This window comes from Scyliorhinus canicula, chromosome 14 (genome assembly GCF_902713615.1).
Source record: "Scyliorhinus canicula chromosome 14, sScyCan1.1, whole genome shotgun sequence".
NCBI lineage: Eukaryota > Metazoa > Chordata > Chondrichthyes > Carcharhiniformes > Scyliorhinidae > Scyliorhinus > Scyliorhinus canicula.
Window position 1 is genome coordinate 93082814 of NC_052159.1, and position 24991 is coordinate 93107804.

Below are 24991 nucleotides of genomic sequence, written 5' to 3' on the forward strand. Positions count from 1 at the left end.
TGACAGTAACCTGGGATCTGTCAATAGTTAAAGACAAACAATAAATGGTTTATGTTCAAATATGCGAGTCTCAAGATCTCATCATTGAGGCATCTAAAGAACCAACATTACACCATTAGTATGTCACTGTTTCGGGCTCTGTGCTGTGACACTAAACAATGCAGTGAGCAGTGCCTGCATGCTGCCATTATGTAAATAAACACAGCATCTATCTGGCATGTTGCCTGCATCAAAAGCAGCCTGCACAAGTGAATTCTGCATTGTTATCCAACTTCCATTTTCAGATGCACTTGACTTTTTGAAAGCTTCCTGTTATCACTCTGTGGGATTGTGGTGATATTTATTTTCTTGTCTTATATGCCTGATCATACAAGGGCGCTATGAATGGAAATGCTCAGATATGAATAGTTAGAATATTTGTACGAGTTTCTTTATCACTTACTTTTGTGCAAGTATGATGTCATTTATTTCAAATGGTTTAATAAATCTATTGGAGTAGGGGAAGAGGAATTTTAGGCTAATGAAATAAGCATTCTATATTAGTATTTCATGTTTCAAGAACTATATTTCATACATTTTGGCTTTTATGAAAGATTCCAGTGCAGTTTTGAAATTGCAAGCATCCACTTTTGCCGTTTCTGTTTTTGCATCTGTTTTACATTCCATAGCCATCACTGCAGCAATTTTGTCACAGTAACATTGCAGGAGCTCTGTCACTCCCTTTACTAAACTGGAATGTGATGGAGCTTTTTGAACTGGTTTGAGTGCTGAGTTATAATCCCATCGCTTTCTGACCAGACAAAGCAGAGCTTTGCTTACACAAATTCACAGAGCTGTGTTCATTAGCATCAAAATACTGCTTAAAATTTAAATGATAGCAAAGAGCTAATGACATTCAGCTCTCTGCCAACATTTAAGAGTTAATAATTAAATGTGTGAATTCTTAGGACTGCAGCTCGTACAAAGCTGAAGGAAATTAAACTATCACTTTGAGATGTGCCGAAAATTTATGTTAAATCAAATTTGGACTGAATCCACAGCAATTGCACTCTTTCTCATATATTGATGGGATCTAGCTCCACTGCCTGTAAATTCATCATGCAAAGTTGGCTGTTTCGTACACATAATTATTTAAGTATCCCTCTACTGTACATTATAAAAGAGTATGCAACTAAAAAGGAACTTGTATGATCTATTTTGCATTTTATTTCAGGATCTGTACAGTGGTTTGTGTGGCCCCCTGATAACCTGCCGTAAAGGAATACTGAAACAGAATGGCCTGAGGAAAGACATTGATCGCGAATTTGCTTTATTGTTCCTGGTATATGATGAAAATGAATCCTGGTACTTGAATGACAATATCATCACTTATCTCCATGCGAATCCTGCTGAGTTCAAGAAAACAGACGAATTTGCAGAAAGCAATAAAATACATGGTATGGACACATACTGATTAGAGATTTCTAACTAGTGGAATGAAACCTTCCTTTCAAAAATTCACTGACTAGAATTCAACGTTATTTTATTTCAGCAATTAATGGGAAGATCTATGGAAATCTTCATGGCCTGACGATGGTTAAAGGAGAGAAGGTTGACTGGTATTTACTGGGGTATGGGTAATGAAGTAGATATGCACACTGTTCATTTCCACGCCCAGAGTTTTATCTATAGGGTAAGAAATTTCAAGTAATATATTTCTGGAATTTTATAAAATCTTCTTTCATCTGCAACTTATTGTTCACCCCACCACAGTAAAATCTTTATTATCAGGCATACATGGGGAATAGGCGATGCCGGTTGATCAAAAAAAAATGATTAATGGAGAGTTTCATTTCCCAATGGAATACAGCGCAACACTTGTATCATGAGCTAATATGCAAGTATTTTGGAAGAAAAGAACAGTATTAGCCTTACTTCTAAATCTTCAACCATACATTGAAACATAAATTAAAGTCTAAAATAGTATAGTATACAGGTACGGGTTCTGAATAGCTCTGTATTTGCTTCCAGTTGGTAAAGTGACAATTTGTATTTAAGGAAACATCAGGGACTGGATTCTCTGTTTTGCCAGCAGCCCGGAGATTTCCCGACAGTGTGGGGCTGCTCACAGTGGGAAACCCCACTGGCGCGACGGAGAATCCCGCCCCAGAAATTCCGGCTAGTGGAGAATTCTGGTTGGCGGAGTGCCGAATATCACACAGTTTACTGTAGAAGCTAATGGCTGTGGGGATTATGCACCTGAGGATAGTAACTGGAAGGTCAAAGTTATTTATGAAGATATAATTTTGTACCTTTGGCACCTGAAGTCAATATCTACTGTACTGTTGTATGAGATGCTAACTTGCCTGGATCCTTTTTATTCAATTGAATAATTCAGCCGTTCTTTTCGAGTTTGGAAAAAAATCAAATAATGATGTGGATTTTACATTTCTTCGCCTGTCAGCTCATGTATTTTCCACAAATTAATTTTGTTTGTTGTGAAATTGTGTGCCAACAAGCATAGAAGCAAAATTCCCACTATAGATTTTTGAGTTATTTTGCATTATACCATTTCAATCTGCAGCCTCTCACTATTTGCATTTATACAGGTTAAATTGGCAAACGTTATGAACATATTTGAATGCTTTCCTCTATGAAATTATTTATGAAATTTAAATTGTGTAATGGTTTTTCCTAACATCCCCTCCCCCTCCAAACCTCCTGCCCCTTTTCCCCCCTGGTCATTGATCCCTCCACCAAGGGAAAAAGTTTTGCCCTGTCTACTCTTATCTGTTCCCTCATACTTTTCTAAATCACAATAAGACCCTCGGTCTTCTTTGCTCCAAGGAAAACAACCCCAATCTATCCAGTCTCTCTTCATAGCTAAATCTCTCCAGCCCAGGCAAGCTCTGCACCCTTTCAAGTGCTACCACATCCTCCCGTAATGTGAATTCCAGAACTACACACAATACTTTAGTTGTGGACTAATCAACGTGTTATACAGTTCCAGCATAACCTCCCTGCTCTTAAACTCTATGCTTCAGCTAATAAAGGCAAGTATAAAGTATACCATATGCCTTCTTAACCACTGTATCCATCTGCTCTGCTACTTTAAGGGATGGATGTACGTCCAGACCAAGGTCCTTCTGATCCTCGGTGCATCCCAGGGTCCTGCCGTTTATCATGTATCCCTCTGCCTTGTTTGTCCTGTCCAAGTGCATCACCTCACACTTTTCCAGAATGAATTACATTTGCCACTGATCAGCCCATCTGACCAGCCCGTTTATGTCCCCGTAATCTAAGGCTGTCCTCCTCATTAATTACCACCCACCAATTTTCGTATCATCCACAAACTTACTGATAAACCCTCCTACATTCATGTCTAAATAATTTATAAAAATCACAAACAGCATGGGCCCCAACACTGATCCCTGTGGGACCATACTGGACACAGGCTTCCAGTCAGAAAATCACCCTTCAACCATCATCCACTGCTTCCTGCCACTCAAACAATTCTGGATCCAATTTGCCCAATTTTCTTGGATCCCACGGGTTTTATCTTCACCATCAGTCTCCCATATGGGGTCTTATCAAAAGCCTTGCTGAGGTCCAAGTAGACTACGTCAAATGCATTTACCTTACCTACACACATAATAATCTTTATTGTCACAAGTAGGCTTATATTACCACTGCAATTAAGTTACTGTGAAAGGCCCCTAGTCACTACATTCCGGCGCCTGTTCGGGTACACAGAGGGAGAATTCAGAATGTCCAAATTACCTAACAGTACGTCTTTCAGGACTTGTTGGAGAAAACCGGAACACCTATAGGAAACCCACACAGACACGGGGAGAACGTGCAGACTCCACACAGAAAGTGAACAAAGCCGGGAATCGAACGTGGGACCCTGACGCAGTGAAGCAGCTGGTCATCTCTTTCAAAATTTAGTCAAGTTGGTCAGACATGACCTCCTCTTAGAAAACATTGTTGACTGTGCTTGATTAATCCTTGCCGCTCCAAATGCAGATTCATCCTGTCTCTCAGATTTGCTCCCAATAGTTTCCCGAGGTTAGTCAGACTGGCCTGTAGTTTCCTGGTTTATCCCTTCTTGACTAAAGGTACAACACTGGCTATAATTCAATCCTCTGGCACCTCTCCTGTGGTCAGAGAGGAATTGAAAATTATTGACAGTGCCCCTGCTATTTCCTCCCTTGTCTCACTCAACAGTCTGGGATACATTTCATCTAATCCTGGAGATTTATTTACTTTAAGCATGCCAGACCACTCCAACCTCCTCGCTCCCTATGTTAATCTCTTAAATTTATCACAGTACTTTTTCCTGGTTTCTATACCCACACCAGTGGACAGCACGGTAGCCCAGTGGTTAGCACTGTTGCTTCCCAGCTCCAGGGTCCCAGCTTCGATTCCTGGCTTGGTCACTGTCTGTGCGGAGTCTGCAGGTTCTCCCTGTGTCTGCGTGGGTTTCCTCCGGTGCTCCCGTTTCCTCCCACAAATCTCGAAAGGCATGCTATTAGGTATTTGGACATTCTGAATTCTTCCTCTGTGTACCCGAACAGGTGCTGGAATGTGGCGACCAGGGGTTTTTCACAGTAACTCCATTGCAGTGTTAATGTAAGCCTCCTTTTGACAATAAAGATTACTATTATCCCTCTCACGAGTGAACATCGATGCAAAGTATTAATTTAGAACCCTACCTATGTCCTCTGGCTCCACACACAAATTATCACTGTGGTCCTTAATGTGGCCTGCTCTTTCCCTAGTTATCCTTTTATTCTTCATGCACTTGTGAAACAACTTAGGATTTTCCTTCATTTTAGCTACCAGTATCCTTTCATGTCCCCTTTTTGCTCTCCTAATTTCTTTTTTAAGTTCCCTTTTGCACATTCTGTCCGCCTCCTGAGCCATCTATCTGCTATAATCCTCCCTTTTTCTCCTTATCCAATGCTATATATTCCTCAATACCCAGGATTCACTGGATTTGTTGGTCCCACCCTTTTTCTTGATTGGAACGTTGGCCCTATTTCCTTGTTGCGTCCCAGTGTTCTGTCACAGATTTACCTAAAAGTGTCTGCTCCCAGTCCACTCTGGCCAATCTTACTGACCTTATTAAAATCGGCCTTCCCCCAGTTTAGACCTTTGATTTATGGCTCATCCTTGTCCTTTTCCAAACCAATCTTGAATCTAACGGAGTTATGATTGTTATTTGCAAAATGCTCCCCCACTGATACTTCAACCACATGCTCGGCTTCGTTACCTAAAATTGAGTTCAGCACCATCCATCCCCTCTCTTGTAGGATCTTCTACGTACTGACTCAAAACATTCTCCGGGATGCATTTTAAGAATTCTACTCCCACAATCCTTTTGCACTATGGCTACCCCAGTTAATGTTGGGGAAGTTGAAATCCCCCACTTAGCACTACCCTATTACTTTTACACTTGTCTGAAATTTGCCTACTTATCTGCTTCTCTATTTCTCTTGGATTAGGGGGGCCTATGGAATACTCGCGCAGCATATGATTGCACCTTTCGTTTCCCATCCAGGAGTCATCCAGATTGACAGGTTCACCAGCTGCTGTGTGGGAAAGCCAGTAGTAGAAGGACCGGCCCCCTGACAATCAGAAAAGTTTACTGGGTTGGTGGGAGGGGTTTGGGATGTTGGACCCTCAACTGGGTGAGAGGGGAAACCAGGAGAGACAATGAGCTTGTGTAGGAAAGATTAGATTGGGAGGGACCAGGGAACAGGGTGTGATTGTAGCTTTGGAAGGTGAGAAGAGTTGCGGCAAAGAATTTGTTTAAGGGCCATAGGGAACATTCCTGCTCCTCCTGGACCACAAAGTGCCATAAAAAAACATTTTAGCTGCTGGATCCGTCTGCTCCCTCCACCCTTAGCGGCTGGTCTGAGAAGCCTGGTTAAAATTCAAATGGTGCCAAATATCCGGAACAGAGGCTCATTTATGTATTATCATGACTAATCTGCCGTTCCAGAGCAGGTTACTCTCATTAAATGGAAATAGATTCGGTTGTGATGCGTTGGGATTCAATTTAGCAAATGTCATGTTTTAACATTCTGCCCTTGACTTCATCCACCAATTAAAAGTTTTCCCAGTGATTCTGAATTGGTTTGTTAGAAGAGTAGAGTGTCTTTGTTAATTGAAGTGATGAAGACCTTGGCTCTGGATAGGTAATAGTTGAATGACGTTTGATTAAGCCAAATCTGGGTGGTCTTGAAAATCCAAATGCCATTTTGTTCTTGCCTTGTATAATATAACTGTACTTAAAATGAAGGAAATATATTAATTTCCACCCCGTCAACTCCTGGGCAATGTCATTGACCAGAAACTGAATGAGACAAGCCAAATAAATATTGTGGCTACAAGAGCAAGGCAGAGGCTGGGAATTCTGCGGCGTGTAACTCACCTCCTGACTCCTGAAAACCTGTCCACCATCTGCAAGGCACAAGTCAGGAATGTGATGGAATACTCTCCATTTGCCTGCAAGTGTGCAACTCCAGCAACACTTGGGAAGCTCAATATCATCCAGAATAATGCAGCCTGCTTGATTGACATCTCATCAAACACCTTTAACATGCACTCCCTCCACCAACTACGTACAGTGACAGCAGTGTGTCTGTGTGAACAAGTGCACTGCAGCAATTCACCAACCTCCTTCAACAACAACTTACAAACCCATGGCCCCTACCACCTAGAAATATGAGGGCAGCAGGTTCATGGTAACACCACCACTTGCAAATGCCCCCCCCCCCCCAAGCCACACGCCATTCTGACTTGGAACCATATTGCTGTTTCTTCAATATCGCTGGATCAAAATCCTGGAACTCCCTCCCACACCACATGGACTGTAGCGGTTCAAGAAAGTGGCTCACCACTACCTTCTCTAGAACAATTTGGGATGGGGCAATAAATGCTGGCCTGGCCAAAAATGATTGTTATTTGTAAAAATCCCTGGGAGGTTAGAAACACAAGTGTTGGAATTAAATGTAATAAGAAGCTGCAGTCACATGTATTTAAATGTATGTGTAAAAGCAATAGTAGGCAAAATATTTTGATCAGGTTGCTCACAGAGTGAAAGTTGAAATATAACCAGAAAATGTTGGAAATAGTCAACAAGCCTGGCAGCATCTGTAGAGAGAGAAACAAAGTTAACATTTCAGGTGAATGATGTTTCATCAGAACTGGACAAAGTTAGAGATGTAATAGATTTGGAGCAAGTGTAGAGGCAGGAAAAAGGATGTGGGAAGGAAATAACAAAAGGGAAGGTTTGTGATAGGGTAGAAGGCAGGAGAGATTAAATGACAAAAGGAATGAAGCGAGCTACAGGGGGATGGTAATGAAACAAATAAAGAAACAAAAGATGGGTCTAGAGAAGGTCAAAGTTAAATGTCAGCTCATGAAAACTGTCAGATTTGCTGATGATTGCAAGTACACTGAATGGACTAGAGTCGGTGATAACCTCAATGCTGAAGCAATGGATTATGGAATGAAGATCATTATCAAATGTATTGAAGGTTACTAGGGATGCAGGTGAAAGAGTGAGCATTTTAACACATGCAGTACAGTTGGATCAAGTTACACAATTCAAATACCTGACAAGCCTGATGACGATCGGTAGAGATGTACCATGGTTACAATGGGGAAAGTTGAATTTTTTAATATGGAGGAGGGTTGGATAATTGAATTGAGAACAGAAGGAGAATTTAATGAAGAACTTGGTATCGAGTAAGTGGACACCTGGACAACTGGGGAAATTGGCTGGGAGGGTTTGAGAAAGGGTGTAAGACAGGGGTGGGCAAACTACGGCCCGCGGGCCGCATGCGGCCCGCCAAAGGTCTTTATGCGGCCCACCAAGTCATTAAAAAAAAAATTAAAAATTAAAAATTTTTTTTTTAAATTTTTAATTTTTTTTAAAGGTTAATGGGGGGGGCTGTTGGGTTACTTACTGTATAGGGTGGATACGTTGACTTGAGTAGGGTGATCATTGCTCGGCACAACGTCGAGGGCCGAAGGGCCTGTTCTGTGCTGTACTGTTCTATGTTCTATATGAGGTGCCCAGAATCATAACCGGGTGAAGTAATTATTTTACTTAATATACTATGCGGCCCTTTAAAATTGTGAATTTCTGAATGTGGCCCTTGCACGGAAAAGTTTGCCCACCCCTGGTGTAAGATGTTGATTTGAAGATACATAAAGAAAAGTGGACAGGTAAGAAAAGTAATAAGGAAAATTGTTTAATGGCTATTATCAGGAAAAGGCAGATTATTTGGAATAGATTTGGAATTGGGCTAGAATTTTACATTGAACATGCAGGCGTGCACTCTACCTGAATCTCTTGATGCCAGGCGTGGGAGCTGGAAGTACGCCCATTTACATTTAAATATGTAATTAAGCCCATTAAGGAGCAAGCTGTCAGTGATTAGCACAGGGCTAAAGAGCTGGCTCTGAAAGCAGACCAAGGCAGGCCAGCAGTGCGGGTTCATTCCCGACCAGCCTCCCTGAACAGGCGCCGGAATGTGGCGACTAGGGGCTTTCACAGTAACTTTCTTTGAAGCCTACTCGTGACAATAAGCGATTTTCATTTCATTTTCATTCATTTTACATGGCTTGTCCACTTCTACAGCTGGTGGACGGGCCAATGGCCAGGCTGCCGTCACAGTTTCACTACAAACTCCATCCAGGGAAGAGTAAAGTGCATGGAGTTAAATAAAATAAAAGAAGACGTTTGAGGGGTGTGGTGCGATGTGATTTACGGTAAGGGGTGGGATTCTCCGACCCCCTGGCGGGTCAGAGAATCGCCGGGGGCGGCAGCGTAAATCACGCCCGGCCGCCCCGCGATTGCAGCATAAATCACGCCCAGCTGCCCTGCGATTGCAGCGTAAATCCCGCCCAGCCGCCCGCGATATTTTTGTGTGCCAGGGAGGCGGCGGAGGCTGCCGCAGAGGAATGTGCTGCGGGGAGGCAGGTGGCAGCCGCCCAGGCTGGAGAGCTGCCCGCATGACCGGGCGAGGAGGAGGTGGTGGTGGTGGTGGTGCCACGGCGACGGAGACACGCGAGGCCCCATGTGTACCAGCCCCGCTCGTACCAGGACCTCACAGACTGGGCCTGCAGGAGGGGACTCAGGATGAGCCGAGAAACTGTCGCCCATATCTGCCACCTGATGGCACACCTGGCACCGCATGACACTGGAGGAGGACACCCTATCCCCATGGCCATCAAGTTTATGGTGACCCTGAACTTTTATGCCACGGGGTCATTCCAGGCGCCGAGTGGGGACCTGTCCGGCATCTCGCAGGCATTGGTGCACCGGTGCATCTGTGCAGTGACTGGCGTTCTGATTGCCATTGCGGACCGCTACATTCAGTTCCCTATGGACTGGGCCAGCCAGGATGTCCGGGCAGCGGGCTTCGCTGCCATGGCCAGGATGCCCATGGTCCAGGGGGGCGATCGATGGGCTGCATGTCGCCGTGTGGCCACCTGCGGATAATAGGGATGTGTTCACAAACGGGAAGGGCGCCCATTCCATGAACGTGCAGGTGGCCTGTGACCACCGCATGAGGATCCTGCACGTCTGCACCCGGTACCCAGGCAGTGTACATGACTCATCGTATTGGTGCAATCTTTCATCCCCACCATGAGGGACGCCCCCCCCCCAGCTTAGGGTCTGGTTGCTGGGTGACAGGGGTTACCTGTTGTGGTCGTGGCTGATGACGCCTATACAGAGGCCACAGACTGACGCGGAGAATCGCTGCAACGATGCCCATGCAGCGATCAGGGGTGTGATAGAGAGGGGCTTTTGGCTGCTGAAGAAGCGCTTCAGGTGCCTGGACCACTCTGGAGGGGCCCTCCAGTATCCGTCAAATAGGGCCGGCCTTATCGTTGTGGTCTGCTGCGTCCTGCACAACATAGCCCAGCAGAGGGGCGATGTGCTGCAGGCAGAGGGGGGGAAGGGGAGGAGCAGCAGGAAGAGGCGTAGACCTCCTCAAATGAGGAGGATGGGGGCAATGGTCAGGCAGACGGGCTGGATATAGACGAAGGCTACCCACCATTACCGGCTGGGCCAGCGGACACAGGACATGCTGATAGCTGCACGGGCTAGGGGGGCGTGGGAATCGCTTATTATGGGCACAGACTGCACACTATGGCACCAGCCTACCACCCTCACCCCACTCGCATACACACCGCCCCTCCATTGCACATCCACCTACGGCACAATGGGCCGGGCTCACACATTCGCCGGTGGAAGCGTGTCTATTGGAGGCCATGGAGGATGATTACAACCCGCTCTGCGATGAGCTCTGGGCTCTACGTCGTTGGGCAATGTCTGACCCATGGCCACAGTACCACCCTTCACCCGGACCGTCCCTGCATGTGGCCGTGACACTGCAGCGCACGGTCCCATCGTCTGCCCGGGGTGGGGGGCACACTTATCTGAGGCCAACGTTCTATCACCCCTCAAACACACACTGGCGCTCACCTCACACCACACCCCCGCACACATCAGACAGAGCACAAAGGCAGCTTCTGTAGGTGAGAAAGTGATTTTAATAACAAGCAGTTCGTACCCGTGTCCCAGCCCCAGAAATAATCTGTGCCCTGCACCCGAGCTGCCAGCCTGTCCTGCCTGTTGTCCACCAGATGCACCTGGGGCGGAAGGGGAGGGGGGGGCGGGGGGAGTCCGAGGTGTCGTGGTGTTCCAGGACCTCCCCTACAGGGGGGACCCGGAACGGGCCCCAGCACCTCCTCCCCCCTCGGGGTGCCCGATGACCCCCGGGGCTGTACATGGGTCAGGGATGTGAACGGACTGAGCACCCGACGTCCCCCCAACACCTGGCGTTGCCAATCCTGGAGGCCCGCCCTGGCATCAAAAAGGGTCTGCACGTTTGCAGCCATGGAGCTCAGGGAGTTGGCCATCCCTGTCTGTGTCTGGGCGACGCCAGCCAGCACCTGGGAAATGGTGCCAATGCCCTCAGCGATGGCCGGCAGAGACTGGGCCACAGCGTTGAGCGCCTCTGCGATCTGCTGCTGGCTGTGGCTCAGGGCTGCCTGTGAGACGGCAGCCATGTCCTGGGCCATGGATGCCGCCTGCACGGAAAGCCCCACACCTCGCATATTGCTCTCCATGTCTGACAAACCGTCGCACACATTGTCTCCACCGCAGACGGCACCCGTGCGGTTTCCGTCCTGGGTGGCGCACATGACCGCACCACTACCTGCTCCTGCACGCGGGTGTACTCCTCCACCTGCAGCTGCCGCAAGCCGGTCGCACCCCCCTCCCCCGCCCCCGGTCATCCCTTGGTCCGTGACTGCATTGGGTCTATGGGTGGGCGTGATAACTCCAGGAACCTGGGACCCGGCTGGGCGGCAGATGGTTGCCTGAGCCGGCGTTCTTCCTTCCGACCGCCCGGCCCCTCGGCTGCTCCTGCCATCGACCTGCTGTACCGGGACCGCTGTGTTCACACCAGTTAGTGTCCCAGATGCCTCATCGCTAAAGTGCCCAACCGAGGTGAGTGTCTGTGCGATGGTGGAGGCTGTAGGAGATAGCAGTGGTGTAATGTCGTGCTCCTCATCCGACCCGAAGTCCGGGGTCCCCTGGAGTCGTGATTCCTGTCCATCCGTCCCCTGCGTGTGAGTGTCGTGTGCGTCCGTCGGTGTCCTGTGCGTGCGTCAGTGTCCTGGGTCGGCTGCGACGGGGGCTGTTGCTGTGGCTGCCCTCCTCGTCGCTGGATGTGGCCGCCGGCGTCGCCGCACTCGCACTAGATGTGGGCGGCGCTCTGCCTGATGCTCCGGTCTGTCCCTGGCTCGTGGCTGCCCTGGGAACGTCCTGGGGGTGCCGTATGCCTGATGGGTCTGGTCTGTCCACCCTATCCCCCCCCTCCCACCCTTCCCCCCTTCTTCCCCCTTCCCCCCAATCCCTCCATCCCCTCAATCCCTCCATCCCCTCAATCCCTCCCTTCCCCCCAATCCCTCCCTTCCCCCCTTTCCACCCTTTCCCCCTTTCCACCCTCTCCCCCCCATCCCCCCTTCCCCCCCATCCCCCCCATCCCCCATATCCCCCATATCCCCTTTCACCCCATTCCCCCTATCCCCCATCCCCCCCTATCCCCCATCCCCCCTCCCCCCTCTCCTCCCTCTCCCCCCCTTCTCCCCCCTATCCCCCATCCCCCCCTTCCCCCCTTCCCCCCCTCCCCCCTTCCTCCCCCTCCCCCCCCTCCCCCATCCCCCATCCCCCCTTCCCCCCATCCCCCTTCCCCCCATCCCCCCAATTCCCTCCTTCCCCAATCCCCCCTCCCCCCCCTTCCCCAATCCCCCCCTCCCCCCCCTTCCCCAATCCCCCCTCCCCCCCCTTCCCCAATCCCCCCTCCCCCCCCTTCCCCACTGCCCCCCTTCCCCAATCCCCCCCCTTCCCCAATCCCCCCCCTTCCCCAATCCCCCCTTCCCCAATCCTCCCCTTCCCCAATCTCCCCCCTTCCCCAATCCCCCCTTCCCCCCCTTCCCCACTCCCCCCCCTCCCCCCCTTCCCCAATCCCCCCCTTCCCCCCTTCCCCAATCCCCCCCTTCCCCCCCTTCCCCAATCCCCCCCTTCCCCCCCTTCCCCAATCCCCCCTTCCCCCCTTCCCCAATCCCCCCCTTCCCCCCTTCCCCAATCCCCCCCTTCCCCCCCTTCCCCAATCCCCCCCTTCCCCCCCCTTCCCCAATCCCCCCCTTCCCCCCCTTCCCCAATCCCCCCCTTCCCCAATCCCCCCCTTCCCCAATCCCCCCCTTCCCCCCCTTCCCCCCCCTTCCCCCCCCCAATCCCCCCCCTTCCCCCCCAATCCCCCCCCTTCCCCCCCAATCCCCCCCTTTACTCCCCCCAATCCCCCCCTTTACTCCTCCCAATCCCCCCCTTTCCCCCATATCCCAGGGGAATGTTCGGGCCATCGCGCCGATTCACGAGAATCCCGCCCCAATTGTTTGATTTTACTGTATTGATGGTATTCACAACATTTAATTGAGCTCATTTTGTGTTCACAGTACTGTAGTTCCCTGAGGCAGCTCCACAGCAGTTGTCAGCCGTCCGGGAGGGCCTGCTCACACCCTCACTCCCATGGTGCCTCACCCTCACTTCCCATGGTGCCTCACCCTCACTTCCCATGGTGCCTCACCCTCACTTCCCATGGTGCCTCACCCTCACTTCCCATGGTGCCTCACCCCTGGCAGTGCTGAGCCTTTCTCAGTGCACACTACATGCTGGCTCCCAGTTAATTTTTCAGTGTGGAATCACAATCAGCCCTGGAAGTGCGTATTACATATACTTCCGGCCCCATGGATTGCACACTCCCAAAGAGCACAAGATTCAGGCCATAGAAAATTTACAATACTGCAGAAGGCTAGGCGACTCATTGTGCCTTTCTTTGCCGGATGACACACGGCTGTCCAGTCTGAACCCATTTTCAGAATCTCCGTGCAGAATTGTACAATCCTCAGATGGGGGTGGGGCAGGAGGGGCCCTTAAAATTCTGCGGTTGACTTCCCTGCCATCTACACCAACCTGGCAGCAGCTTCACAGGGGTTGGATCCCTCATCTCAATTGAGGACGTTATGTTGTCAATTCATTGACACTTGCGGGTTCCTTCTAGTCCCTCTGTAATCCTTAGGCTGACGGAAAGAGATCAGGGATGGGTATCGGAAAGAGGTCAGGGATGGGGGGTGGGGGGGGCACCTAGGAGGTTAACCTGCTCAGGCCTTGGGTGGGGAGTTGGCGGAATCTCCCTCACAGGCCCCCTTTCATCACAGGGGTCCCTACCTATGGTCTACCACTTCCTTGAGATCTGCTCCCCCTCCCCGCCTTGGCCTTTGCAACCCTGCCCCTAGCATTCTCTCTATTCTTGCCCCCCACACCCCTGGAGCCTCCTTGATTCTCCTCACTGTTGTTAAATAGTGGGTGAAGAGACATTCCAATTAGTTGTCTCATTTATGTTAAGTATCCAATAAATGACACTGATATGTAAAGAAGCTTCAGGTGGCCTTTGTGTCAGGTGATGTGATGTAGAGTTTTGTGTAAAGTCTGTTGAAGTAAATTAAAGGTTTTTGTGGAAAAGCAGCAGAACCTTTGACTCTTTATAATACAGCAGCCAAACATCTAACAACTGTGAGGCCCCAATTATTTACCTGTATCCTGGCCTCCCTGCACCTTGTTCTGTGGAGCTCTGTGTAGTCCCAGCAGTGACCACCCTGATAATGATGAGGAGTTCTCCAGTGTTGACCAGCTACAGTAGAACTTAAAGTCTGTCAAGAGATCAATGCTGGTCAGGATGTAAACAAGCACCTTACTAAAATGCTGCAGGGAACAACTTTTACAGCCTAGTTAACAAGGTTGTGCAAACGTCACCCCACTGGAGCACAAAAAAATCCTCAAGTGCATTTTCTACAGGGTAATATTGAACATTTTGTGTTTTGTGCTTTTAGATGGAAAAGGATTACCGAGCAGATGTGTACGATCTCTTCCCTGGAACATTCCAGACTGTAGAAATGGTTGCATCGAACCCTGGCACTTGGCTGTTACATTGCCATGTAACTGATCATATTCATGCTGGCATGGAAACTGTTTATACCATTCTGAATAACACAGGTACAAGAATTCAATAATAAACTCACAACTAAAACGATAATTAGCAATAACAGGGCATATCAAAGCCAAGTCAGATCAATGGCTGTTAAACTGCCACACCAGTGTGTATTAAATGAAATCAAGTGATCTTTCATAGCTAATCTTTATCTAAAACAGGTAACTGAAAGGAAAACTTAGCAATTGTTAGTTCTAATTTGTTGGAACACTAGCGGTAAAGATGTTGCCACCGTGGTTTGCCCGTGGTCTTTTGTCCTCTGCATTGTGTTATCTGGAACTTTATCCACAGCAGGTAGAACTTCCAAGTACAAAATTACCAATAACACAAGTTGTGGAGTATGTGTAAGGTGTGGAAAATCTCAGTTGTTTGGTGGTTTCCTTGCACAATGTTCTAAAATCGCCAATTGCCATGTCACATATTGAAGACGTGAGATATTTTTTGTGGTGTCTCTGGGGACTCTGGTTGCACTTGGTTGCTGCACCACCTTAACAAACAGTTTGCCATAATGGAATTATAGAATCCCTCCAGCACAGAAGGAGGCTATTTGGCCATCAAGTCTGCACTAAACCTCTGAAAGTGCACTCTACCTAAGCCCGCTCCCCAGCCCCATCCCTGCAACACATCTTTTTTAAAAAAAATAATTTTTATTGAAATTTTTGAAAAGTGTATAACAACAAAACAATAATAATAACAATAATAAACACCCCCCAGACCCGTAACTACGCATATAACGAGCCCCACCCCCAAACCCGATAAACAACAAAATAAATTAAAAATAAATTAACTTAACATAAACAATACCCCCCTGAACCCCCCCTCCCCCCCCACCCCCCCTGCCCCCCGGGTTGCCACTGCTGCTGACCTAGTTCCCTATCGTTGAGCCAGAAAGTCGAGGAAAGGCTGCCACCTCCTAAAGAACCCCTGTACCGACCCCCTCAGGGCGAATTTGACCCTCTCCAGCTTAATGAATCCCGCCATGTCATTAATCCAGGTTTCCACGCTTGGGGGTCTCGGATCTTTCCATTGCAACAAGATCCTCCGCCGGGCTACTAGGGACGCAAAGGCCAAAACATCGGCCTCTTTCGCCTCCTGCACTCCCGGCTCCACCCCAACCCTAAATACCTCGAGTCCCCAGCCTGGCTTGACCCTGGACCCTACCACCCTCGACACCGTCCTCGCCACACCCTGCCAGAATTCCCCCAGCGCCGGGCATGCCCAAAACATATGGGCATGGTTCGCTGGGCTCCCCGAACACCTAATGCACCTGTCCTCACCCCCAAAAAACCTGCTCATCCTCGTCCCGGACATATGAGCCCTGTGCAGTACCTTGAACTGGATGAGGCTAAGCCTCGCACATGAAGAGGAGGAGTTCACCCTCTCCAGGGCGTTCGCCCATGTCCCCTCCTCAATCTGCTCCCCCAGCTCCACTTCCCACTTAGCCTTCAGCTCCTCTACCGACGCCTCCTCCACCTCCTGCATCCCCTGGTAGGTGTCAGACACCTTCCCATCCCTGACCCACACCCCCGAAAGCACCCTATCCCTTACCCCCCACGGGGGCAGCAAAGGGAACCCCTCCACCTGCTGCCTAGCAGACGCCTTGACCTGAAGGTACCTGAACATACCCTGCAACCCATCTAACCTACACAGCTGTGGACACTAAGGGACAATTTAGCAATCCACCATCTTTGGACTGTGGGAGGAAACTGGAGCACCCGGAGGAAACCCACACAGACACTAAGTGAACATGCAAACTCTACACAGTCACCCGAGGCCGGAATTGAACCTGGTCCTTGGCGCTGTGAGGCAGCAGTGCTAACCACTGTGCCACCGTGCTGTCGAATGAGATGGTTCCTTTTTAAAAATGGAATGCAGAAGTCAATGCCCGCTTTGTGTCAACAGTATGGAAAGACTAAAAACTGCTTTTAAATCCATTAACTTTTGATATGCAAGTTATGTATAGCACAATCGCTTCACAGCTCCAGGGCCCCAGGTTCGATTCCGGCTTGGGTCACTGTCTGTGCGGAGTCTGCACATCCTCCCCGTGTGTGCGTGGGTTTCCTCCTGGTGCTCCGGTTTCCTCCCACAGTCCAAAGATGTGCAGGTTAGGTGGATTGGCCATGATAAATTGCCCTTAGTGTCCAAAATTGCCCTTAGTGTTGGGTGGGGTTACTGGGTTATGGGGATAGGGTGGAGGTGTTGACCTTGGGTAGGGTGCTCTTTCCAGGAGCCGGTGCAGACTCGATGGGCCGAATGGCCTCCTTCTGCACTGTAAATTCTATGATTCTATGATGAACATATGCTTCATGCAGATTTACCTATAATTAGATACAATACAATAGTGTGTCATAATAAGGGATACCTTCATTTGCTTACTGCTTTAATACAGCAGGGCAACTCACAACTTAATCTTTCTACTTGTACTGCGAGATTACAGTTTGACTCTGTTTTCTTGCTGAAGAATCAGGTCGCAGGTAGATGATAGATGTATGCGCTGAACAGTTGGCTAGAGTACTGGACAACTTTTTAAAATTTCACTTTTTCTAACTTCATACTATTCCTTTCCACTGAACCATCGTTAACCCTTTCTGTTTGACAGAAACAGGAAGGTAGTATAATTTAATTTTCTGAACCTCACTTTATCAGCCATTTCCACTACACCACCATATTTACTAATGCCTTCCAATGGTGGCCCAGATATTGGTCTCACTTAGGCAGAAACCCCGTTACTGCATGAAAATCTATTTGATGCAGCTTCAATTGACAACTGAAGGATCTATGTACCGGTTGTATCTCATGGTGAAGAGGCTGAGGCCTCAAAAAGGTAAGTGAAAAATATTGGGCGAAATTCTCCCAAAACGGGAGAAATCGTCAAACTGCCGTAAAACCCGGGCGGGTTTTACGGCATCGCGCCCCTTCCCGACGGGGGACCGATTCTGGTCCCCCGTCGGGGCTAGCAGCCCGACGTCGGAGGCTCCGACAAGTCGGGCTTAACGAAAATCGTTAAGCCCGCTTGTCGGACTTAGCGCCGGCTGACGCGTCATATGACGTCAGCCGCGCATGCGCAGGTGGGAAGACTCCACCCGCGCATGCGCGGGTGACGTCATCGCGTTTTTGCGCGAAACCCGCGCATGCGCGGTCCGGGTTGCCCCTCAGCCGCCCCGCGTATTGATACTGCGGGGCGGCGGAAGGACAAATAGTGCGCGGGCATCGGGCCCGCTGCCCGCGATCGGTGGCATGCAATAAGAAGGCATGTCGTGTGTCGCCCAGCCCTCCCGCGATTCTCCCACCCGGCGTGGGGAGCAGAGAATTCCACCCTTGGTCTCAGGAATGGAGATTCCAGCCCTTATTTTTAAATTTTTACATTTCTAGATTTCCCCACAAGAGAAGAAATCCTCTCAGCATATGTTTTCAAGAAGGAGTTGAATATAGCTCTTGCAGTGAAGGGTTCAAAGGATATGGGGGGGGAAAGTGGAAACAGGTTACTGAGTTGGATGATTAGCCATGATCATACTGAAAGGTGGAGCAGGCTTGAAGGGCTGAATGGCCTACTCCTGCTCCGATATCCTATGTTTCTATTGCTGGCTACTTTTGTTACTGCTGTTTTGTAGGATATTTTTTCTCCTGGACTCTGCTGATCATCCTTTTTAAATGTTTTCCATTGTTCAAATTATCAGCACATTTTTCTAGTTAATTTTCCCGAGTTCCATTCTGGTGTCTTAAAACCAATATTTTTCCTATCCATTACTTTGGTCTTTATGTTACTTGTTTCCATGTCAAACAAATTATGTTATGTTTTCTATTGTGTAGATGCTAGACATTCCCCTGCACTTGTTACTCTTATCTGTTCTGGTTCCATTCCCATTATTCGCTCTCTTCTTAGTATTTCACCTGCTGGGTAAGAAAGGAACTCTGTGCACATTGAGCAGTTTATATTGGAGCAGACGAGAGTGTCACCTGCCAGCAGAAGAACCAGGAGGAGTTGTGTATTACCTCTTTTAAGGAAGGTCCAGTGAATTAAGTACCACTTGGACAACATTGGTCCTTACCCAGGATCAAGCACTCTGTGAGAGCTGCCAGTCAATCAAAGGTCAGCAGTTCTATCAAATGGTAGGGCTACTGGGGAAGGCAGTGGTTCCTGCTGGCATGACACCCAGTCGAGGCAAGGCATAGGATTATCGCTGAATTCCAGGCCACAGAAAAGTGATATGGGATGGGGGTCATGGGGTAGGGGTTGCAAGGGTGAGGCGTGGGGCATTGACATCAAAAGCAGGGGATGACTTTCAGTCTGCCCCTTGTCAATGCATGGTTCCTCAATTAGGCACTTGAGGGCCAGTTAAGGAGGGCAATGCCTAGGAGCCTGAGGGTAACTCTGCACAGGTTTGCTTGTAATGCTCACTGCATGGCGAGATCCTCTGCTCGCCACTGGGTCAATAACAGTGGGAGTGAGATGACACCCTTAAGTGGGCATTCATAGCCCACCTAAGGGCCTGAATTCGCAGTGGGCGGAAAGGCTATCCACAGGCCTTCCCACTTCAGACTTAATCAGGTGGAAGTAGGAAAATGGCGGGGTCCCTCCTGCCTGACTAAATATCACGCCCCCCCCCCCCCAAACAAATAAACTCACCACAGTGGAAGGCATTCATTTTCACTCATTGTCAAACCTTCATTCCCTGTACCCCTTTTCTACCTCCTTTTGCCAGCAGTCTGTTGTAATATTTTCATGCAAGGTTTATTATGATAATACACTGACGTGGTTTTCACTGCACATTCAGATCTGCCTTGACAGGGATATGACAATGTTGTTGTTTATTAATTGGTATTTTTTTTTCTTACAGATCATGCAAGGACCACTGTGGAAAATCCATTTGCACAAGCTACAACAAACGGTAAGTATATGTAGTGGTTCTGTGAGAAACATCTTTCAATGTTTATCTGGATGGAGGCACTTCTGTCGCCAAGTCAGAACATGAAGAACTCAAGACACTTGTGGAACCGATGAGGAGAAAAAATGTTATCATTAAATACTTGGTCGATATCCAGGGTGGGGTAGTCACAACTGTGCTGAGTGAACCATGGCTCTGTGCTGGATTCCTCCTCCTGAATCCGGAGTTGTATTTGGGGTCCCCCTGTAGATAGAACCAGTGAGTGGAGAGCAGACTGCCAGCTCAGACTTACCAGGCTGGCACCTAGTGAGGGTATTTGATTCCTATGGATGCAGGAGGCCAACCCTCTCGTCATGGGTGGTAGGCTAAACTTTAGCCAAGTTTGCAGGCTCCCATTAGTGAAGGCATTCTGAAGGTTAGAAACAGTAAAGAAGACCATGCAAAATACCCTCAAATTATTGATCTAATGAGTGGCTCAAGAATCTTGTGCGAGACCTTGGGATTTACCCATAAAACTACAGAAACAACAGACAGATGGATCTATATCAGACAGAAAATCCATCTATCAAGTCCTGCAAAACCAGAAGTAATGCTGTTTAACATAAAATATTAAGTCCTTCAGTTGAGATTTTAATTTGCAATTGATACAAAGCAGGCTAAATTGACTGTCAGTTAGGGTCAGATTGGAGCACGGGCGTTAACTTCAATACCCCTGATTCGAGCAGATGGGGAAAAATAACCAGAGCTCTTGTTCCCGATCATTGACCTTTGCTGAAAATATTTCATATGAATAACAGTTGAAGACAAACTCAAATTTATGGATGCCTGTTACAGTGGATTAGTTTGATATTCACAGCCTATGCTCAGGGATGGAAAATTGCCACTTGCATGTGATGTTGTAATGCCTCCGAGTATGAGGAATGGTATGATAAGCAGATGGCCCAAGATTCGGTTGCTATAGTGCTAGCCGCTCATTGGGTAGGTTGTTAGCATGGGCGCTGAGTGTGTCTGGTGGATGTATGCCGAGTAGATTGTGATGTCCGTCAACACATAATACTGATTTGATTCTTATCAATATCATTTTCGAACTCAACACTTCAGTTAACATCCTCACTTAACGTTGCACGGCTGAACATGTATTCAGCAATGGGAAGGGATGTGAGCTGGCCTTTGTTGTCCATCCCCAAGGTTTGTAATTTACTGATTGATTTCTAGCTCAGCTGGCTGGACAGCTGGTTGGTGATGCAGAGCAAGGCCAACAGCATGGGTCAATTACCATACCGACTGAGGTTATTCATGAAGGCCCAACCTCCCCAATCTTGCCCCTCGCCTGAGGTGTGGTGACCGTCAGGTTAAATCACCACTCCTCATAGGGGAAAGCAGCCTATGGTCATCTGGGAATGGCAGATTTTTTATTGGCTGTTGCTGAGTTGAGAGACATGTTTGGATGTTGGCACTATTATTTTGGTGAAAATCTACAGAGAGTGATGTGAGACACGAGGAAGCCATTTGTTCCCATTTTGAGGATTCAGCTGAGATCACTCCCTATCAGTCATAAGCGTCATAGATTCCCTACAGTGCAGAAGGAGGCCATTCGGCCCATCGAGCCTGCACCGACCCTTCGAAAGACAACCCTACCTAGGCTCTGTTTCCCTGCCCTATTATTGTAACCCTGTTAAACTAGGGGCAATCCAGCCTAACCCCAACATATTTGGACTGGGAGTAAACCGGAGCACCAGGACGAAACCCTTGCAGACACTGTGCCACCCTGCTACCTACTTTTACTGTCCTGCATGATGGGAAGACTGAGTGGAAGCAACAAAGGGCAGAACAAAGTGCCCAGATTGATGGAGAAGGAGGAGAGAATATTAAAGAGAGCAATTATTTTAACTCAAACTCAATGAGGAGGATTATGTGTGACATCTCTGATTCCCTAAAGAGGTGCTCACTGAAATCTGTCACTGCAGGCATATCTGCAACCTCAGAGTAATGGGGATGTTGCCAGTGGATGTAAAGGTGACTCTGATCATGAACCTCTTCACATCGCATCAAACTCACTTCAGGCTCCAGCAGATAAAATCGCCAACATTTCATGGTTCACCGTCCAGTGTTTTTATAAGGGAGATCACTGACACTTTGTATGCAAAGAGAGAGAAATAGATTGTATTCCCATTTTCCACACAGTCTGCTGCAGTGTGTACGGAGCCTTGCCAGGGTAGCAGGTTTCTCCTATGTTACCCGTGACTGCACATAAGTTGCTTTGCAAGCACCATAACTAAATTCAGGAGTGTACCACAGCTGCAAAGGTTCCCACTCCAGAGCATACTTCACACATCCATGCCGGGGTATCTCAACATGATGCCTTCATTATTTGCCAATCTACTGTACCATCAACCTTTAAGCCATCACAATAGACCATGGCTATTGGACAACAAGGGATATATGCTGACCAGCAGGTTTATGACACCGGTGTTCAACTGATGGAGAGATACGCTGCCATATGAAATGTTATTAGGCACATTTTTGGGATGCTTAAGTAATGCTTCCTCTGCCTGGCCCTCTCTGGAGGAGCCCTGCAGTACCCACCAGAACATGTGTCATGATTTCTTGGTACCGCTGCATCCTTCACCGCACCCGCCCACCCACCCACCACCCTCTGCCATAATGAGAACAAAGCCCTGCCAGCAGTTGTATAGCAAAAAAGAAAGAGATCAACTATTTCCTTTCCTGGTTGGGCAGTCCATCAGCTGCAGTACCAGGGAACCAAATTTCCTATTCAACAATAGTTCTACATCTTCCCAATCCTCTGATACTGAACAACTTTATCAAACAAACCATCCAATATTCAATTTAAAAGTCAACATAAACCTTGTATATTCTCATGGTCCCTTTCTGTGCTTATGCCTGTCCTAGTGCTCCATCAAACTTCATAGAATCCTTACAGTGCAGGAGGCCATTCAGCCCAGCAGGTTTGCACCACCCCTCTGAAAGAGCACACTCGCTCACCCTGTCCCCTGTAATCCCACCTGCCCATCTTTGGACATTAAGGGGCAATTTAGCATGCCCAGTCCACTTAATCTGCACTTAGCTGGACTGTGGGAGGAAACTGGAGCACCCGGAGGAAACCCATGCAGACACTGGGAGAATGTGCAGACCCCACATAGACAGTCACCCAAGACTGGAATCGAACTCAGGTCCCTGGCGCTGAGGATAGTGTTGGGGGGGGTGGTGGGGGGGGGGGGGGGGGGGGGGGGTGGTGAGCCTATGGACTAGGTAACAGAAAAAGGTGGATGGGTCCAGCACCATAGTTCTGTCCATGAAGACCAGCTTGGCATGGAGATAGAGGCAGGAACCGGTCTGTCCTAGAAGAGAGGTGAACCGCGGATCAGGACCAATGCAGCAATATGACAGAAAGTTGTTGCATTCACTCCGAAGTCCCTGGCAGACTGAGAACTGCCTTGTGCACGACACTCATGAGCAATCAGGTTTGACGGCAACATAAATTGCCACTGGCCTGATGCAAGGTTGAAAGACCTGATGGAATGCCAGCAGGCAACTGTTTTAATGAGCATTCATGAGATGCAAATTAATGCAAATGTCGTTTGCACCACCTGCCAGTGGAAAGCGTAACTCACCATTGTGAGAACTGGATCAAGGTTTTACGCCGCGAGCTTCTGACTTTTTGGCTCCTGCCCAATTCATCGTGCCCGCCTGCCACAAAACCCGCCACAGGCTGGTTGCGAAAAATCCCCCCCCCCCCCCCCCCCCCCCCCGCCATTTTGCTTTTCCATGCAAAACAGAGAGGAGGAGAAATTTCTTCTTTCAAGGTTGTTAAATGTTTGGAGTTCTTTTCTCTCGAGAGAGGGTTGCAAACCCGGGTTGGACGTATTCCGGAAGATGCCGCCAAAGCTGATGTAAGGACTTGGCTCTTCCCTCTGCAACTTGATCCTCAACTTTCTGACCCACAGACCACAATCAGTAAGAATAAACAACAACACCTCCTCCATGATAGTGCTCAATGCTTGAGCCCCGCAAGGCTGCGTACTTAGCCCCCTACTATACTCCCTGTACACACAAATGATTGCGTGGAAAAATTAAGCTCAAACTCTATCCACAAGTTTGCTGATGACACGACGGATCTCGGGACAATGATGAATTAAGAGTACAGGAGGGAGGAGAGGAATCTAGTGGAGTGGTGTAATGACAACAATCTCTTCCTCAATGTCATCAAAACTAAAGAGCTGGTCATTGGCTTTAGGAAGCAAAGTATAATACACACCCCTATCTACATCAGTGGTGCCGAGGTGGAGATGGTTGATAGCTTCAAATTCCTAGGTGTGGACATCACCAATAAGCTGTCCTGATCCACCCACATCGATGCTACAACCAAGGAAACACAACGTCTATAGTTCCTCAGGAAACTAAGGAAATTCAGCATGTCCACATTGACTCCAAACAATTTTTACAGATGCACCATAGAAACCATACTATGTGGCTGCATCACAGCCTGGTATGGCAACCACTCGGCCGAAAACCGTAAGGAACTACAGAGTGAACACAGTCTAGTCCATCATGTGAACCCGCCTCCCATACATTGACTCTGTCCACATCTCCTGCTGCCTGGAGAAAGTGGGAAGCTTAATCAAAGATCCCTTCCACCTGGGTTATTCACTCTTCCAACTTCTTCCGTTGGGCAGGAGATACAAAAGTCTGAGAACACACTAACGGGTTCAAAAACAGGTTCTTCCTCGCTGTTACCAGATTCCTGAATGACTTTCTTATGGCCTGATCTGATCTCTTCACACATCTTCCCTACTGAGTAGTACCACACGCTGTATGCTTATCTGTTGCCTGTGCTTATGCATTTATATTGTTATTTATGTCTGTCCTATGTTTTCTTCACAAATGGAATGATTTGTCTAGACTGAACACAGAACAATACTTTTCACTTTACCTCGCTATATGTGACAATAAAACAAATCCAAAAGCCAGTGACGTGGCATGAGCAATTGATGGACTGGGCTGCCCAATTTCTCATCCACCCCGCCACCTCATCCCACTTCCCTTGGCCACTCTCCCAGATTCCGGTCTTTAACATTTGAAATTTTCCCTTTGATTTTTCCCACAGCAATCGACTCGGGGCCTTTTAAATGTTTAATTCTTGCTTCCAACACATGTTGTGGTCAATGTCTCAGGAGTAAAGGAAAACAAATACAAAGTCCTCTGACTGCCCTCTCAATTCAGAGTTATGAATAATTAAGCCAGTGCCTTTAGTGGGCAGACAGATCTCAGTCTGGACACACAATGCTCTGTCTGTCCATCTTTCCTCCAACAGAACTACTTGAACTGTGATGAAATGTTAATATTTAACTGTTTTAATCTCATGCCCATACTTACAGCACAGAAAACCACCAGAGCAGCACACTCCAACCTAACACCATTTGCAAAACCCAGAAGTTCAGTGTACAAGTCGGCTCCACAGCACAA

The 24991-nt window shown here is 48.2% G+C and overlaps 1 protein-coding gene across 1 annotated transcript in view; it reads left to right on the forward strand.

Annotated features, from left to right (window-relative positions):
• Positions 1-24991, forward strand: part of LOC119977512 (ferroxidase HEPHL1-like) — a 146612-nt gene that overhangs the window by 118624 nt on the left and 2997 nt on the right. Inside the window, 5 exon segments of the mRNA XM_038818551.1 lie at positions 1214-1436; positions 1532-1608; positions 1610-1672; positions 14461-14623; positions 19457-19507. Of these exon segments, the coding sequence (XP_038674479.1) occupies positions 1214-1436; positions 1532-1608; positions 1610-1672; positions 14461-14623; positions 19457-19507 (577 nt within the window).